The sequence below is a fragment of the Serinus canaria genome, chromosome Z (genome assembly GCF_022539315.1).
Source record: "Serinus canaria isolate serCan28SL12 chromosome Z, serCan2020, whole genome shotgun sequence".
NCBI lineage: Eukaryota > Metazoa > Chordata > Aves > Passeriformes > Fringillidae > Serinus > Serinus canaria.
The window spans coordinates 42,844,646-42,861,597 of NC_066343.1; the positions used below are offsets into that span (position 1 = coordinate 42,844,646).

The 16,952-nt window shown below is 38.4% G+C and overlaps 1 protein-coding gene across 2 annotated transcripts in view; it reads right to left on the reverse strand.

Moving 5' to 3' along the window:
* Positions 1–16,952, reverse strand: part of ADAMTSL1 (ADAMTS like 1) — a 392,370-nt gene that overhangs the window by 9,180 nt on the left and 366,238 nt on the right. For both annotated transcript variants that reach the window (XM_050987189.1, XM_018918349.3), the window contains 4 exons: positions 16,735–16,914; positions 14,729–14,863; positions 2,342–2,542; positions 1,134–1,314 (listed from right to left, as the gene is read on the reverse strand). In XM_050987189.1, coding sequence (XP_050843146.1) covers positions 1,134–1,314; positions 2,342–2,542; positions 14,729–14,863; positions 16,735–16,914 — 697 coding nt within the window. The remainder of the gene's footprint in view (positions 1–1,133; positions 1,315–2,341; positions 2,543–14,728; positions 14,864–16,734; positions 16,915–16,952) is intronic.

Consider the following 16,952-nt stretch of genomic DNA (forward strand, 5'->3'; position numbering starts at 1 on the left):
AAGTCAGAGAATCATTTATATTGAAAATGATCTTTAGTATTATCAGGTCCAATCATTAACCCAGCAATGCTAAGCCATGCCCCTAAGCACCACATCTATATGTCCAAATATGTCCAAGAATGATGACCAAATCACTTCCCTCAGCCAACTGTTCCATACTTGACATGATTAATTTTTCCCTAACAGCCAATCTAAACCTCTCCTGGTGCCGCTTGAGGCTGATTCCTTTTGTCTTGTCACTTGGAAGAAGAGGCTGACTCTCAGATTACTCCAGCCTCCTTTCAAGCAATTGTAGAGAGTGGTAAGGTCTCCTGGGTCCCATTTTCTCCAAGGTAAACAGCCTCAGCTTCCTCAGGCACTTCTCATGGGACTTGTATTCCAGTCCCTTCACCAGCTCCTCTGTTCTTTCCTGTAGTGAGGGGTCAGAAATTGGACACAGTAGTTGAGATGTGCCAGAGGAAGACCTAGGTGTAGCCAGAAGCTTTTCAAGCTGTCCTGGCTCATTTGTATATAGCAGTAAGTGAAAACCAGGGGACTACAAGGGCAGAGAGTTACAATTCCAAAGCAGCCACAAGCTAGCAAACTCCAAAAAGAGGCAGAACTCAGCCCCTTCATGCCCACGAGATGTGCCCATTTTACAAAAGATATTTTCACCCTGCTAAGGGAATTCTTTGCAGCTGCAGCTATAGCTACAGTCCTGCCTGTATTGATTTTTAAGCAACAAAAGAACTCAGAATAAAATAATGAAATAGCTGCTAAACTTAGCTTCTTCTCTGCTACATTGTTGGGGCAAACTGCTATGAAGCCAAAAAAGAAATGATCCTACAGGTCTTGGGTGACAAAATTTCCATGCACTCAGTGCTCAGAACAAGCACGAAATTTATAACCAACATAGGGTGTGACCCAAGACATTACAAGCTCTGAATTCTCTTTCTGCCTCGTACTGTCAAAGTTTTCCACTAATATTGCTACAAAACCCCAGCTGTCTGGATTTAGCACTCAGAAACTCCCTTTTAGCCATGACTTCTCCACACAGGCACCGGAGATGCTGCAGTGGTGCGATGACCCCCACAAAGAACTCCTCCAGCACATCTTAAATGCACGTAAGATACTTCCACACGAGACAGACGAACCGTGAAGGGCAGTCTCTTCTGTTGCATGCGAGGGGCTGCAGAGATGGCTTGGGTGTCTCTCTGCAGTAGGATGTGTTGACTTCAGCCCCATCCAGTAAACACCTCAGCTGGGGCAGCTGCAGCCCTCTGTGGCCGCAGGAAGCCGAACAAGCTGTCAGTTTGTCCACCGACCACCGGTACTCTGCCAGGAAGCGTGGGAGAGGCATGTTAACACTGGAAAACTGACGGCAGGGTTTTAATTAGAATGGAGAGAGCTAAAGATGTTCTCCAGGATGAAAGACAGGGATACAGTGAAAAGGAGATGCCTACTCCTGCAAGGCACCTGATTCAAACGCCTGACTGCCTTTGGCGTAACAAACCCATTTTTTGGTGCTTAGATGCATGACGCATGGAAAGTTAATAAGATAGTATGGCAGTTAAGTGAAGCCAGATACCAGTGAGCATCTGTATTTTTGAAGATGTCTTATTTAATGAAGATACGGTTAGCAGTAGTTCCCAGCAGTATCTATGACTCTATAATCTTGAAACACTGTATCTTTTACCAGACAGTTCACACAGATAATTTGTCCTGAAGATAAATGTGGGAATAGCAACACAAGCAAAACTTTATAGCAAAATTAAAGGAAAAGTTAAATTCCTCACCTCCCCATCACTGACAATTGGAGCAATGAAAGCTGCATGTTCTGTTCCACCCCAGATGCACCACACTGTAATTGTGGGTTTATCACCTTTGTCTTTTTTCTAGGAGATCACTAACAAAAACAGTTCCAGAACTTTTACAAGTGAAAGGTTTTCAAGGAAGAAGAGACTGTGAGACACCGACCTTCATGTATTAATAGAGGGGCTTCTGTTTTAAGAGGTTTAAACTCTGCCACCTCTGTCTTGAATTTCTGGACAAGCAAACTGTCCAGACTCGGTGTAAGCATAGCTTGCATCAGGAAGGTGTGTTTTCTGCTCAGCAGGGCAGAAATATCTGGTGTCCTTTTGGTAAAGTAAAACCTAAGACACTGCAAGGTACCCAGTAGTCCTGCAGGTGTATATCCATGGCAAGAAATCATTAAGACATCTTTTTCATGATATGAAAAAGATATCTTAATGATATGAGTGGTGATGATTTCAGAGGGGAGAAAATCAGGATGAGAAAGGCAGTGCAGGGAAGTGCATGGCAAGAGCTTTCCAGGGTGAAGTGACTGAAACTGATGACTTACCTTGTACAGCCAGGGTCACTCCTTGTGCAAGTGAGCCAGCCTCATTCTGAGCAAGGCAGCTGAATTCACCATCAGTGAAATCACTGACATTGAGTATATGAAGAATCCGTCCTGCTGCCAGGAGTTGATGTTGCAGACTGAGAGGCTCACCAGAGTAAAGCCAGGTGATGTTTGGGGTTGGATGTCCATCGACAGCACAACCTAAAAAACAGGTACATGAGAAAAATCTGCTGATAGTAATCAGGTATATAAACCAGGTATAGGTTTTGAAGTGGTCAAAATTAGGAGAAATAGTTGATTACATCCCATTTTCTCACTTTCTCATAATGATAAAAAGTAATTCTGTAATAAGGAATTCCGTCTCATCATCCAGAATAAAATCCAAAAGACAGATAATATACAAATTGGAAAATCTATGATTAGTTTGGAAGTATTTATATTAGACCTTTGAAGATTCACACTATTTTTGATTATCCTCATTTTGGAAGGTGGGATATGGGAGTTATAAACCTGGCACAAACTCAAGGACCATTCTTGAACATGCAATACAAACACAACTTGGTCCCAAATTTGCTACATAAGCCACAGGACTACCTTCTTCTTTCTCTTTCTTTTTAAAACATTTTGAAATATTATTTATTGTTTCTGTTTTATTAAAAGTCAGAAATTTTTGTTACACAAAAAAATTTTGTTGGAAAACCTAAGAGATGAAATTGAGCTTTTACAGGTTTGATGTTCTAAAGCATTGTGTGAGATTTATGGATCGGGAGCACTTGTGTGAGATTTATGGATCGGGAGCACAAATGATGAAATTTAAATTCTCAGTGAGTTCTTTGTCTGTTGACCCGAAGGAAGTGTATCTACAAGACACTTTTTACTGTGGTTCTCATATCAGCTGAACACTTCGCCAGTTTCATGATGAATTGCAGGAAATTTGTAAGACTGGTATAACTTGGGAAAGCCAGCTAAGTTGTTTTGCTTATTTCCTGTGGAAAAAAATAAGAACTAGGTGATTTCCATAGCGGGACCCATCCCCACCAATTGCAGGGGTGGAGAGGCAGAAATGCTGTATGTGAGGGGTGGCATAATTCACTAGGACTGCTTCTGGCTTAGGCTTGTCCTGCACTGATATGTATGTCACTGAGACATGAAAGGTCTCTGAGTTGCTGTAAATGCAATATATTCTGATGGTTATTTGGTTACACTGAAGCTTTGTTTTTTTTTTTAATATTACTATGTATGTGCCTGAATGACTATATTATATACAAAATCCCTTCTGAAAGATCTGTCCTGTATAAGCAAACATATGCATCAACTTTCACATGAGTACTGTTCAAAGGGAATGGGATAAAAAAAGGAAAAGTATGAATTTAAAATACTGAAAATAGAAGATTCTTCTAAGATGAAGGAAGAATCCAACAGCTGATTTTTCAATACTGCCATCTCCATGTAATTTGATTACTATTAATAATTCACTGAGACAAATGAAGATGTGAATGTGAAGTCTCTGTAGCTGCACTACACAATTAAGAGATTCTGCAACGTGACATTTTTGTTACTGCTCTTCCTTCCATTCTTGTCGGTCCACCTGAAGAGAACTTTAATTAACATATACTGGGCAAGTAAAGTTCCTACAACAAAATACCATCGTCATTAATCTGCTCAGGAAAGTTGAAGAGTTTGATTTTCAAACATCATTAAGACCAAATGCTCAGCTTAAGGTACTTGTTACTTCATTTAGGAACTCTTGTGACCCTTTTGAATTTGGTTATACCTGTAAACTAACACTAGGGGACTGGGCTACTGTCGTCTTTAGTTTTGTGCTTTTTGCCATTAATCATACCTCCAACTACACTATTCCTATGACAGAAGGTACTTTCTTGCCCAGCAAAACTGAAGTTGTCTTGCTTATAAAGCAGAAGGTCTCACACAAGATGGAAAATGCCAGTGGTGACCTGTGGAATGCCCCAGCCATTTTCATGCTGAGGGGTAGATGCAGACACTGGGGAGAAACCATCTGCCACTCACGAGGATAAATACTGGGGCTCTCACTGATGCAGTGGCTAGTTCCCTGTTGCTGTCAAACCCTGCCTGTGCACACAGTGGGGAAGGGTGTGGCCTGGACACCGGTGCCTATTGGGATGCGTTCACTCTGTGAAACTGGTATTTCAGAGAGCAAGGGATCCCTGGGAAAAGGCTGACATACGCACAGTAGACTCTGCAGTCACAATGACAAAGTTGTACTGGAAATGAACTAGTAAATCCAAATAAATGTTTAAAAATAAGGAAAAGGGGGAATAAAAAGGCAGAAAGACAAAGTGCATACTGCCCCCAGTGATTTCACCTCTTCCCTTTTTTACTTGTATTTAAAAGGGTAAAGAGTCTGCTATTTGTTTTAATTTCTTTGGCAAGGTCAAATGCAGTTTTATCCTTGGCAGTTATCTCTACCCAGCACTCCCTTCCTGACAACAAAGACACAGCATTCTCTGCTTCTCATTCCCTTTTCTTAATTTTGTAAGCTCTCTATTTATTCCTGCTGTTTCATTTTTTTCCCACTTTTGCGCTAAAATATAACTCATGCAGTTTCCAAGATACTCATTCTCAAGTAAATGAGTGATATGAAAGGTTTTATCCTTATAGCTTAAAGGCTGCCTAAGTGAAAACAATGAAAGACAAAGGAATATAGAGGAAATGGACAAACCTAAGAAGTGGCTCTATGGCTTCTGACTATATTATTCAAATTTTTTTGTAGTTTGCTTGTCCTTTAAGATTAGTGTAGTGATTTCCACAGGTCAGCATATAGCCACAACAATTAAAACAGGCATGCTGTGAGCCCAGTTTTATTGTTTGTATTTGTAAGAGTCTGCTGAGTGTACATGCAGAAAGCAGAAAGGTCAGCCTGATGCTACACATAGATGAGATTAACCTGAATTCAGCATGCAGATGGTCCTGGTTCATGCTGCTTTTCTTTAAAAAAATATTGTTACAAAAAACAATACTGTCTTCTTAGTACTGACTGTTTTACTAGTCTTACTGAGTATTTCTTCTTCCAAAATGTATATATAAAATATTAGCTAAAGGAACAGCCAGTAATCAGTAATATTGAGGAAAACTCCCCAAAGCTATTGCCTAGATATGCACTAGCAGTGAGTAATTATTACTTAACAGTAAAACTTTACCAATACTTATCCCTCACATTTCACAAGTGACATCTCCTATATACTTCCCATGTGTGTGGACTCATAGGCTGTGGTATAACATTTTATGCATAGTAAGTGAGAGCTAGAGTACAATAAAATCTCACGTTCCATCAATATCTCCTCCTCATCTTTCAGGAATAATTTTAATATAATTTCATGTAGATTACCAATACTTTCTATTTCCCCAGTCCCTGTGGACATTGACTGTTTTATCCTTTCAAAGCTCAAACCCCATCCCTATAATGACTAAGAAGGAATAGCTGTCTTTGTTTCCACACAGCACAGCTATTGCAGAGCTTTCGAGTGTTGGAACCCTTGGGAAGGTAATCAGGGAACACATTTCTGGGACTGTTTTGAGCAGTCAAAGAGGGCCTTTCTCCTTCAGTCATTAAGCAGAGAAAGAAAATATTGCCTTCATCCTCCCTTCCAAAGATTAGTGGGACTCTGAATTCATTCAAAGCCAGGATGAGCCATTGATGTGCAAAAGCTGGAGCTAGAAACACAAATCTAATAAAACCAGCATCTTCTAGAAGGAAAAATGTTAATATTTCAAGGATAACAAGGGCACATTTGGAAAGGGAAGACTGATGTTACAACAACTCAAACAGTTTCTCGAGAGAAAGGAATAAATGCACACTCCAGGCCAAATTCAGCTCCCCATTACATTTTTGCAACAGTTTCTGAATGACTGTAGCTGCAGAAAGGCTCTGGGCTAGCATGCTAAGAACTAGGAGCAAAAAATGCAAACCATTCACTACTTTTGCACTTTCAGACCTGATAAAAACAAGTGCAAAGGCTGTAGATCTTAGGATTCCTTTTCTTTTTGGCAGCTTGATACTGTATAGAAAACAATGGTAAAAATGTCAAGTGAATTTTCCAAGTACTAAATACATTTGAAAATGTAAATTAATAAAAATAGAGCACCGCCTTTAAATAGGTGTCCATTCTTAAAATGTAGATTATTTTCATGTCTTCATATATGTCTAACAAATAACTCTCTAATTTACTGTTGACAGGATGATTAGCCCCAGGAAATGTTTCTAATATTTATTAAAAAAGGAATCTGAGGAAAGGCTTCAGTCCAAGATCAGGTAGTTTCTTTGATTTTGTATTTCTGTGCTATTTTACCGAACTCTAGCAGAAAAGAGTTGTAGCAGAATAAAGGATATTAAAGCAATAAAAGTAATGCTGCTACAGGACTTGACACATGACAGCATTTCCAGTCTAAAGTCTACATTTAAGGAAATAAAATATGCTTTTAAAATAGAAACTGGATTGAGGATGAAGCGAGGAACAAAATGCTCTGAACAAACTGTGGAGAAGCCACATATCAATCTGAATAGATACAAGTTTGGTGCTGAACTACTATGGTGTGGCTGACATTGTGCTATTGTGTTCACACTGTGTAGGTGATTACTGGTAGTGAGAAACAGTTCCCCAGTTTCCCCTCAGGGCTTATTTTCTCCTTAGCTGACTAAATGGAGTTAAAATTCAGTTCCATCCTGTATCTAACAAAAGGATGAAAAATTGACGGGATGCCTTCAACTTTTAAATCAACTGAAGGTAGGTAAGATCATGTCTGAAAGTCACATGTATGTAATACCTGTTTTGCTGAAGAAGCAAACCAAGAGATATCTCTTTGTAGTTTTTCTTATGGGGAAAGACTTTTCAATATACTATAAAGTGACAGACACTTAACTATCTGCTATTGTTCAAATTGTTTCTCATTGCTTTCACACACTGAATGAATAAAATTTATAAAAAGCAAAGGAATCTGAAAATAAAGCCAAAAGAAAGAATTAATGTTTTTATAAATACAACTTTTACTTATAATTTTTAAGGCAGTGCAAAAAACATGAATATATGCTAGACAAAGAAAACCATACATTAAGGAATTCTTGAAATAAGCAAATTAAATTGATAACAGTAGCACTGAAAAAAAAAAAAAGAAGACATTTAAAATAACTATTTATGTCTCCAAAGGTGCAGTTGAAACATCCTATACTAAACATATGACATGGCCCTTAACAGTTTTCAAAACACCCCAACTGGTTACCCAATGTAACCCATGTCACACATGTTGTCATTATTAGATATCACTTACATAGCATTGCAAATATACATGGTATTCAACAAAAATTGAGTCAGGCTCAGTCCCAGCCCCACAGTGGCTGTAAAAAATATTCCCAAATACACAGACACATGGTGGGGCCAATAAAAAGCAAGGGAATTTTCAAGCTCTGGTAGTTAATACTGTTTCCTAAAACTTAGTCTGACAATAGAAATCCTACCCACCAAGAATCATGTATTAATAAGGACTGTTCTGAATACAATCTGCAACATCAAATCAAAAATCAAAGCCTACAGTAATGGATACAGCATACTAAAATGACCACCTAAGCTAACTTTGACAGTTTTTAGTTCTGTCATTAACTTATTAAGTTCATGAAAAAACAGAAAAGGAGTTAAACCATAAACTTCTATCCCACCACTGCCACAGCTCCAGGTTAACTGTCCATTTGTGGAAGAAAAATGGCAGTCAGATGAGACTCATGGAACAAGCACTGTACAACAGCACAGCACAAGGAGTTCAACAAAAGACAGAGCAAGAGTTGGCACAAAATGCAATTATCATGTTGCAAATGTCGGTGCTGCTGTAGGGGTTTTTCTTTCTTTCACAACCCCATATATACTTGTTACATTTTGAAACACCATCTGAGGTGGCATTTGGAAAATAAAAAATGCAGAGCAGAGGAGGTAGAGGGCAGATGGTTTAGGAAAGGCAGTGATGGTGCTCCAGAGAGGCTGTAACTTTCATCCTTCTGAGAGATGTAAGGACTATCACAGAGGGAGAGGTTGCTTCAAAACTTGTAACTGAGAAGTCCTTTGGTCAACGTGGCAGAAATCCCAGAGTGTTTCATACTCCCTTAACACTTACTCTAGAATAATTCTCAAATTTTGCAAGAGTCTAAAAGACCTTTTATGTGAAGGAAGCTGTCAGAATGGGAAGTGTCCATACCAGGACACTCGCAGCAAGTCTGATACTCCTATTTAGCCACAATGATTTTTCTCAGTGGAACTCTGAATTACTTTAATTAGAAAAATATCTAGGTCAGTGATTCAGGTAAAAGCTTAGAGACAAAAGTTCAAGGGCTGCAACTTTTACAACAAACTCAAAATTCAACAGATGTTGCCCCAAAGGCCAGTGATATTATTTTATATGGAAGCATTTTTGACCACTACTATATATCAGTGGTTGTCAGATTAGATCATTCATGTTCCAAAACAGCAGGCAGGAAAATCTCAAAGGACAGATTGCCTAGAGGACATCACTCTTTTGACCATGTGTTCAGAGCTTGGCAGTGGCTGGACTAGTGTCTGATTGCCTGAAAAACACTGTTTTAATGTAGTCAAAATGTTCAACCATTCAGAGGTATCATCACATAATTTTTAACCTAAAATGTACACAGTGTGCAAAAGAAAAGCCACACATGTCAATGCAATCCTACAGTGCAGTCTGACATAGTCTGCTGCACTCTGATGTAGAAGGAAGATACTGCAACACTCTCTGAACTTTATATAATGTTTAGGATGTAATCCATGTGATAGTATGTGATCAGGCAATTAAATGCAAAGCTAATGGCACATTCTTGATCTTAATTTTAATTCTAGTCTTTACAGAAAGGTCATGCACCTACCTGGGAATTCTCACACATACAGTGACAAAGCAGACTTTTCACTGTGACAAAAATTGAAAGGAACAGATAACACAATTAAAAGGACAGGCTACCCATGAATGTACCTGGTACTTTATCCTCATCACACAAGACATAATGTTAATATCAAATATAGTTGCTAAAAAGTTTTCTTAGAACCTATTTTCCAGCAAGATGGTCAATTTATTACAAGAATGAGGAGGGGAAAAAATGGCATAGTGGAAAATAACTTCTCAGATATTAATGATTTTATCTTATCCGAGTCCTAATGCAGCTTCTGCATTAATGCAGCTGCAGTCCTTCTGCAGCTGTCTTTTTCCTTGACGGGAGCACAGATGCCAGTTTAGCTGTAATTACTCAAGAATTTCTTTTTACTAGCTTTGTGCAGATTGCAAATTATTTTGCATTTTTGCTTCAAATTTTAATTCAGCAATAATTCCCAAATATAGGGAAATTAAAAACAGGCTCGTGGTAGAGATGGGAAGACCAGAGTGAATTAGAAGAAAACATACTTTCAAGAAGATATACCCTTGCTCTTGAGTCTATCAGCAAACACTGAAGGAATTTTTACTGATGAGATCAGTTGTGTTCATTGGGATAATTGATTGCTTTTCACACTGATTTTGAACAAGTGTCAGTCTTGCGGGAGCCAGATGTTATGGCACAGTATTCAGCAAGCAATTGCAGCACTGACTTATCTGGCTCTGCTTGAAAGAGTTTGATCCTGACATTAGCCTATCTGATCTGGTTCTTCTCCTAAAGTAGTCAGCTGTACATTTGGCTCACTATAATGCACCCACGAACGTGCAAAAACCTCTAGGTTAATTTTTCTGTCTGCTGTCATGTCTAGATAACCCTTAAACCTACTGGCAAGTACTAGTCAGAGGCTTGAAGAGAGCCCCTCTGAAATAATAAACAATCCTGACCCCCACCCTGAACTTTGGGCTTTGGCTGTAAGGCAGTTGGACCTCTTAAATAAGTAATTTATTCAAACTCAGAAGGCTGGCCATTGCAAGCAAGGTGACTCTTTTTTGATTCTGCTCTCTGGGTGGTCTTCTGGGAACCTCAGCAATTCTACTGGAAAATGAGTGGGATATGCTACTGCCAGTAAAAGAAAAATGAAAATGAAATACAGTAAATTTGGTACAGAGAAATCCTTTCTGTCTTTTAAGTGAAAAAGTTTTTGTTATCACTTTGTCTTAAAAAGAGCTGCATTTCAAATATTGGTATTTGCAGAACAAGACTTTATTGTGCAGCTGGTCATCTTCTGAAGCAGCAGTGAAATTGGCAGCAAAGCTGCTCTAATTCTGTGGTCATTTGGGATAACATATAAAACCAGAAAGAAACCTGCTTTTTAGGACTATGTTTGCAGTGTGCTGACAGTAAAATCATGTTCTAATTTGTGAAGTGAGTAAATATGGAAGTAATCAAGGAGAACACAATAAATATGGTGCAGCAGTATTTCTTTTTTTTTTTACAATTGACTGTACTTTTCTGGTCATAGAAAAATACAATTTGTGATCTAACTTCAGAGAAATTTTCAGTATCCCTTAAAAGTAAGGAGGGATGGGAACCAAACTTCAAATATTGCCTAGGCTTTTCCCCATTTATTTATAATATCAGATTCCCAAAAATAGCATTTTTTGTCTGCCTTCTTTACTTCAGTCTGAAATTTTAAAGGGAGTACTACATGTTCATAATTCTAGAAGTATTAATATCTGAAACATTTTCCCATGTTCCTGCAAAAACTCTCACTTAAATGTAACTAATGTATAGATGTCAAAGTCACTAAAGCTTCATCTCCCCCTGTACAAACAATTACAACACGTTCAGTATTGCTCAGTGCTGAAACAAGGACATATTTTAAAATAATATTTTGAGTCTTTTGCCAAGTCTGCTGATTATTGCTCTCCAATAATAATACAATATATGTGAAAAGTTGTAGTGAATATCCCCGAAGATTTGTAAGATCCTCAGTTTCCCACTGAATTATATTCAAATACAGGAAATAACAAGCTTGAACCCAAACGAAAACACATATTCTTGGTAGGCCCAAAGCCTTTTCTGCAGGAATGTCAGAAGTCAGGAACACTGGGTCCTACAAGCTTGGTTTGTGCCACTATAACATTTACAAAGATGAAGACTCAGGGAAATGTGTCTAAGGACTTGTGTAAAAAAAAATTCATTGATACTTGTAGCATTAAAAAACTATTGAAAATACATGAGCTTAGGATATTTTTATAATTCCAAAAGATAACATCATGAAGTAATCAGAATTGACAGAGGTTAAATGGTCATGAATATTTTTAAAACACAAAAATTCTTAGCAACAAAATATTTTTCTGTGGTGAAAAGAGCGGTGTTCTTACTATATTTTCATCACCAACCTTCAGGAAAAATGTAATCAAAATTTAAAAAGTCCCAAAGACAGAAACATTAATAAGATTAAGATCTAATGTGAAAACTTTCCAGAGAAATGTAAATTTGAGTCACTTCAGAAATCAACAGTGTTTTATCTTATGTATAATGTAAAGTCTTTCTGTGTGTCTGCCACGAACTGTGCATGACAGTCTGCGGCTCATCACTGATTGTAACTTTGCAATACCACAAAACCCAGAAACATTTCCAAGCTCATGGGTGTTCTAGCTCTGCTTTGGAGATAGTCCTGTCCTTCAGGTGTGTGATCTGCAGATGGCAGGCAAGTGACTACTACACAACCTGACAATGAATGTGAGGACTAGGGAGGACTGCGGTACTCTGCACATTTTCAACATTTGTGAAGGAGCAGGGTAAGCATCCATCTGTGCAAGCCACCATCTACATCATGCTCTTCAACTGAATGATGAGTTGGGCCTAGAAAGCTGGCTGGAATCTCAAAACTTTAGAAGCAAAAAGTAGTATATAAGATAAAAATGTTGCTCACTCTGTTGGGCAAGGCATGGGTCTTTAATAGATAGTTTCTCTGACTTTATTGTGAAGGCACATAAATGACTTCTCAATGACCCTTGCAATGAGAAGGAAAACCTCCAAACCAGATATCTCTGTTTTATGACACTTCATCTTCTGCAACCCCCCTGAAATTTAAGTGGAAGAAACCCATAGGAGATGATTCCAGACAGCAAGTTAATAATTTTGCATAGTTGAAATGATGGTAGGAGGATTGCACAAATCCACGTAAAACACAGTGTATAGCATGCATAATAAGCTGGAAGTTCTATTTATCTTCTTGCAGCTCTGTTTATAAATTTTTTTTATATTTGATACAGATGTTAATTTCCAAACAAGTTCTCATCTGCAGCTTTAGATTTCCATTGCTGTATTAACGTTTGCTCTTTGCATTTTTTTCGACCCCCCAAGTCATGAAACCAGTGGTTAATGAAGTTTTGACTCCCATATTTCTTAAATTCTAGCAAACCCATGCATGACTTTATCCAGGTTTCTAACATAATTTTTCACCTTTGTTGTCTTTAACTGCAGTAAAATAAAATGTTCACCCAGAGCTTACTTATCACTCCTTTTCTTCACATTTCACTCTGTTACTTTGCACATATCCTGCTTTCCTTCACTACTCAGCAATTCCTCACATGCCTAGATTTCCAAACATATGTCTAATTGACTACCTTTTGAGTCCCAAGAGATACTGGTGCCTAACAGTAGCACAGACAAGGGATCTCATACACAGAAATTTATATACCCAAAGTTCTTATATGGGACATCCAGAAAATGTAGAGCCAACACCTCAACATAATAAATGATGAAAGAATTAGCAGGATTAAAGTTGATTGGGTGGGTAGTAGAATGGAAAGACTCAAGGGACAATTTTCTAATTTACTGGATAGCCCATTCCATGACAATATTTTGTTAGAAAAGAAAAACCTCAGAAGATTTTCCTGGGTTTGAATAATAACAAGGCTTAAATTCAAACCACTAAAACTCCAGTGAAGTTGAGGGAACTGCCTCAAGAATTAAACTGGTTTGCTATTTTGCAATTACAGTCCATGGAATTTCCTTGCCCATGAAGTGAAACAGCAGGGTACAGAGTGACACAGCCAAGTGAAATTGATCTGGATGTGGTTGTATACAGGCAGTGCAGAAAATCCTTTGTCATTCAATTACTTCTTTTAAACAATAAAAACTGCCTGAAACTCCTAAAGTCCTCTTTTTGGAAATCTGAGAGGAAATGGATGAAACAGGAGTATGACCCAGTCTTAAATCAGTGAGCACAATAAAACCATACTCAAAATGATTTATTCAATGCTAGTAAATACCTATGATATTTTCCCCACTGAGGACTATTTCAATGCAGTTTTTGTGCAAGCAGAAATGTAATCCAGAGCTGCAGGCTAAAAGCCATTGCAAATGTATGCAGATGTATGCAGATACTTGGAAAAGTAAACTACACAAAACTAAAAATATAAATAGAATGTCTCCATCGTGAAAACAAAATCTTAGAATTGCTATTAAATGTGAGGAAAGTATACTTTGGAAAGTGCAGAGATGCATTAACCCTCAGGACACCACATCTGCAGAACCCTTGCCAAAAGTTTCAGATCCCTACCTCTAAAAGGAGAAAAGATAGTTCTGAAGTTGTAGGGCTTGACAAGTTTTCATGGCATGCATGAATGTGTTCATTAGGGAAGCAGTTTGCCTATCTCAGCCTGACAATAGAGTTTGAAAGCAGCCTGTGAAATGAAATCATAAAACAAATATACCCTGAAATTTAGTAAAGAATAAAAATCTCTTTGCAAACAAATCACATCCACAGATCTGAAAGGAGTTTACAGTTTACAAGAAGAACTTGCTGTGTAAAGAGGGTAAAGCTATATGGAAGGCAGAAAAGGATGAAAAGAAGAAAAGCATTCATTTGGGATGAATGATTCCTTATATAGCTTCATGCAAGCATTGATTGTGTGAAATAAGAAGGAGACATAAAATGAACAGATTAAACCAGAGAGCTTTCAAGATCAAAACGTGTAGAGAGGGATAGGACAAACTGTGGGAAAGGCTCTGAAGAGGGATATATAACATGAGAAGCAGGCACATGGAAAGGCAACTACCCAAATGCAGAAGAAAAATTAAAACAGAACCACCAACGTTTCTTCTTTTAGATCAAGTATCACTCCAGTCTGCCACATCCTTGTGTTGAATAATTGCCATAATTGGCAGCCCCCCAGGGCAGGAACTGTCTCTAACAGGGTACTGTATATACTTAAAGGGTGGCACCATGGAGCCCTTATTCTGCAGCCAGCTTTGCACTAATTAAAGGACCTTCTTTTTAAAAATGAATTTCTGTGGTCTAAAAAGTATTTGGCCACTATTGTAACTCACAACAAACCATTGGTTTGATGGCTTTTGTCTCTGTGCCCATGTCTGGTTAACCAAATCCTTAATGTAAAGGTTAACCAGATGCATAACTGCAATATAAACTCAAAGGATGTTAAAATCTAAAAATCTTATAGCACTTGACTTACCTATGAGAGCAGAGCTCCCTGGACTGACAGTCAGTTTTGCTCCTGAAGGAGAAGTCAGCACTGAATGGGTGCTGGGCCCAGCACTGCTAAGCACTGCTGTCAAGTCTTCCAGGTAAGGAAGAGGTCGTGGAGGCTCTGGTAACATATTGGGAGAATGAGCAACACTATAGCAGAGAACATCTTGGGATATAGACCCCTCTTCTCCTCCCCCACCACCACCCCCCCACCTCCCCCTCCCCAGATATTGCTGCAATTTTCACAGTGCTGCAACATTGCCATTTCAGAGGGGCAGATTAAGCAACTTTGGATAACTACTGAAACTTTGCCTCCTGTGAGGTAAGGTGCTGGAGAAATTATTAAAATAACATCTGTATCAATGTGATCACAAACTTAAAGAAATCATCTTTGAAGGTTACAACAGCATTCTAGCTGTCCTTATTTGTATGAGACAGAGTTATATGGTATCAGGAGAAATAGCACCTTTGAAGAAAAAGCAAATGTATACAACATAGAGGCCAAATGAAATGTTCATGATAATAATGAAAAACTTTTTAGTGTCTGCTACAACCTGGATCAAGCCCTAATTAAATATGGTTATAATATTGCCAGATCCTGTGGTACACTTAGGCAGAACTCCAAAGGACTAAGAGTTCAGAGCTCAAGAGGATCAGTCTATGCTGAGAACTGCAGGATTTAGTTGTTTACTAATCACAATGCTATTTTAAAAATTGAGGTAATGCCTAGCATTCCCAATTCTGCCTGTCATGAAAATGATGTGATATTTGATCAAAACGAATAGTGGCTTCATCCCCTTTCAATTGGATCATGGTGCAGATTATGCAAGTTTTCTACTGCTGATACCACTCAGCACCAGGAGTACAGGTCAAGAATGCCTAAACTGCTCTCTCTAAACTGTTCCATGAAGGAGCTAAAAATGTAATTTGCTTACAAACATAAACAGCTTGCATAACTCACAGTAACTTACCATCTTTAAAAGTTAAGCCATCTATAATGATCAGAAAAGGATTTAGAGATCATCTGGGAGTCTTTATTTATAGGCTGAAACTCAGCAGATTTCTTTTCCAAATTGTTTTTTTAGATTCTAGAGTCAGTCTGGATTAGTAGGAGAAAAGTCTGAACCTTCATTTTAGTACTGTCTGTGAAAATTTCACTGTTATGGAAGTTCACTAGTTATGAAAACTCACTAGTTATTAAACATGAGAGCTGTAGTGGATGCTCTAATGGCGTTGCCCCTATCATGGGGAATAGGTTTCAAAATTTGAGACTTCAGCACCAAATGCACTACTAAAGTATTTAAAAAGTTTGTGTGGATCAGTCATCTGCCAGGCACACAGAAATTGTAGAAGATGAGTTACTAGGAAAGGAAACACCTTTCCCACAATTGCCTTTTCCACAATTCCAGTTCCCACCAGGTACCACTTCCACCCATGTTTCACAGCTGCCACTCTCCTTCAAATCATCTAGATGGGCTTTCCATCTGGTGTTTAAAAACATGGAGGAAAGTAAAATTCACCATTCACAGAACTTGAGATGTACTTTTTAGAAGAGTACATCTGGTTTTATGGTCCTTTGTGAAGCGGGTCAGTATCACACAGCCTTGAATGGAAAGACTGCTCAGCAGAGACAGAGCACTTCACAGGGAAAAAGTGCCATCACTCTCATTTTAAGATTGTCGCTTTAAGATATGGTTAATAAATGCTTTTCTTACCTAGCAAGTCTGAAAGAGTTAAACTGAGTATCTTGGGACTGGGAGGTGCAATCCCTGTTCTTAGACATTTTCTCCTTATCCACTTTCCTTTTACCACCACCTTGGTTCAGCTGATGCTGCTCAGAGTACAAATGGTGACTGATGCTTTCTTTAGAACAGGGCTGCCTGCATGCCATTTCCTCTTTCCACAACAACCAATTAGTTCTGCCATCTGGATGTGCTAGTAGCCACATTACTGTTGTTGCCAGTCCAAAACACCAAAATACCCTGGACTTACCAAGAACCAACAGCTGGGAGCTTTCAGTTACTTCCCCGTGAAGATTGGATGCCTTGCAGGAGTATAACCCTTGATCTGATAGAGAAACATTTGCTATTAACAGCAACCCATTATGTAGGTGATGAGTAGAGGACAGCTTGACCTTGTTCTTAAACCAAGTAACTTTTGCTTCAGGAACACCTGGAAAAACATTGGCAAAGTGTAACTAACACAAGTAA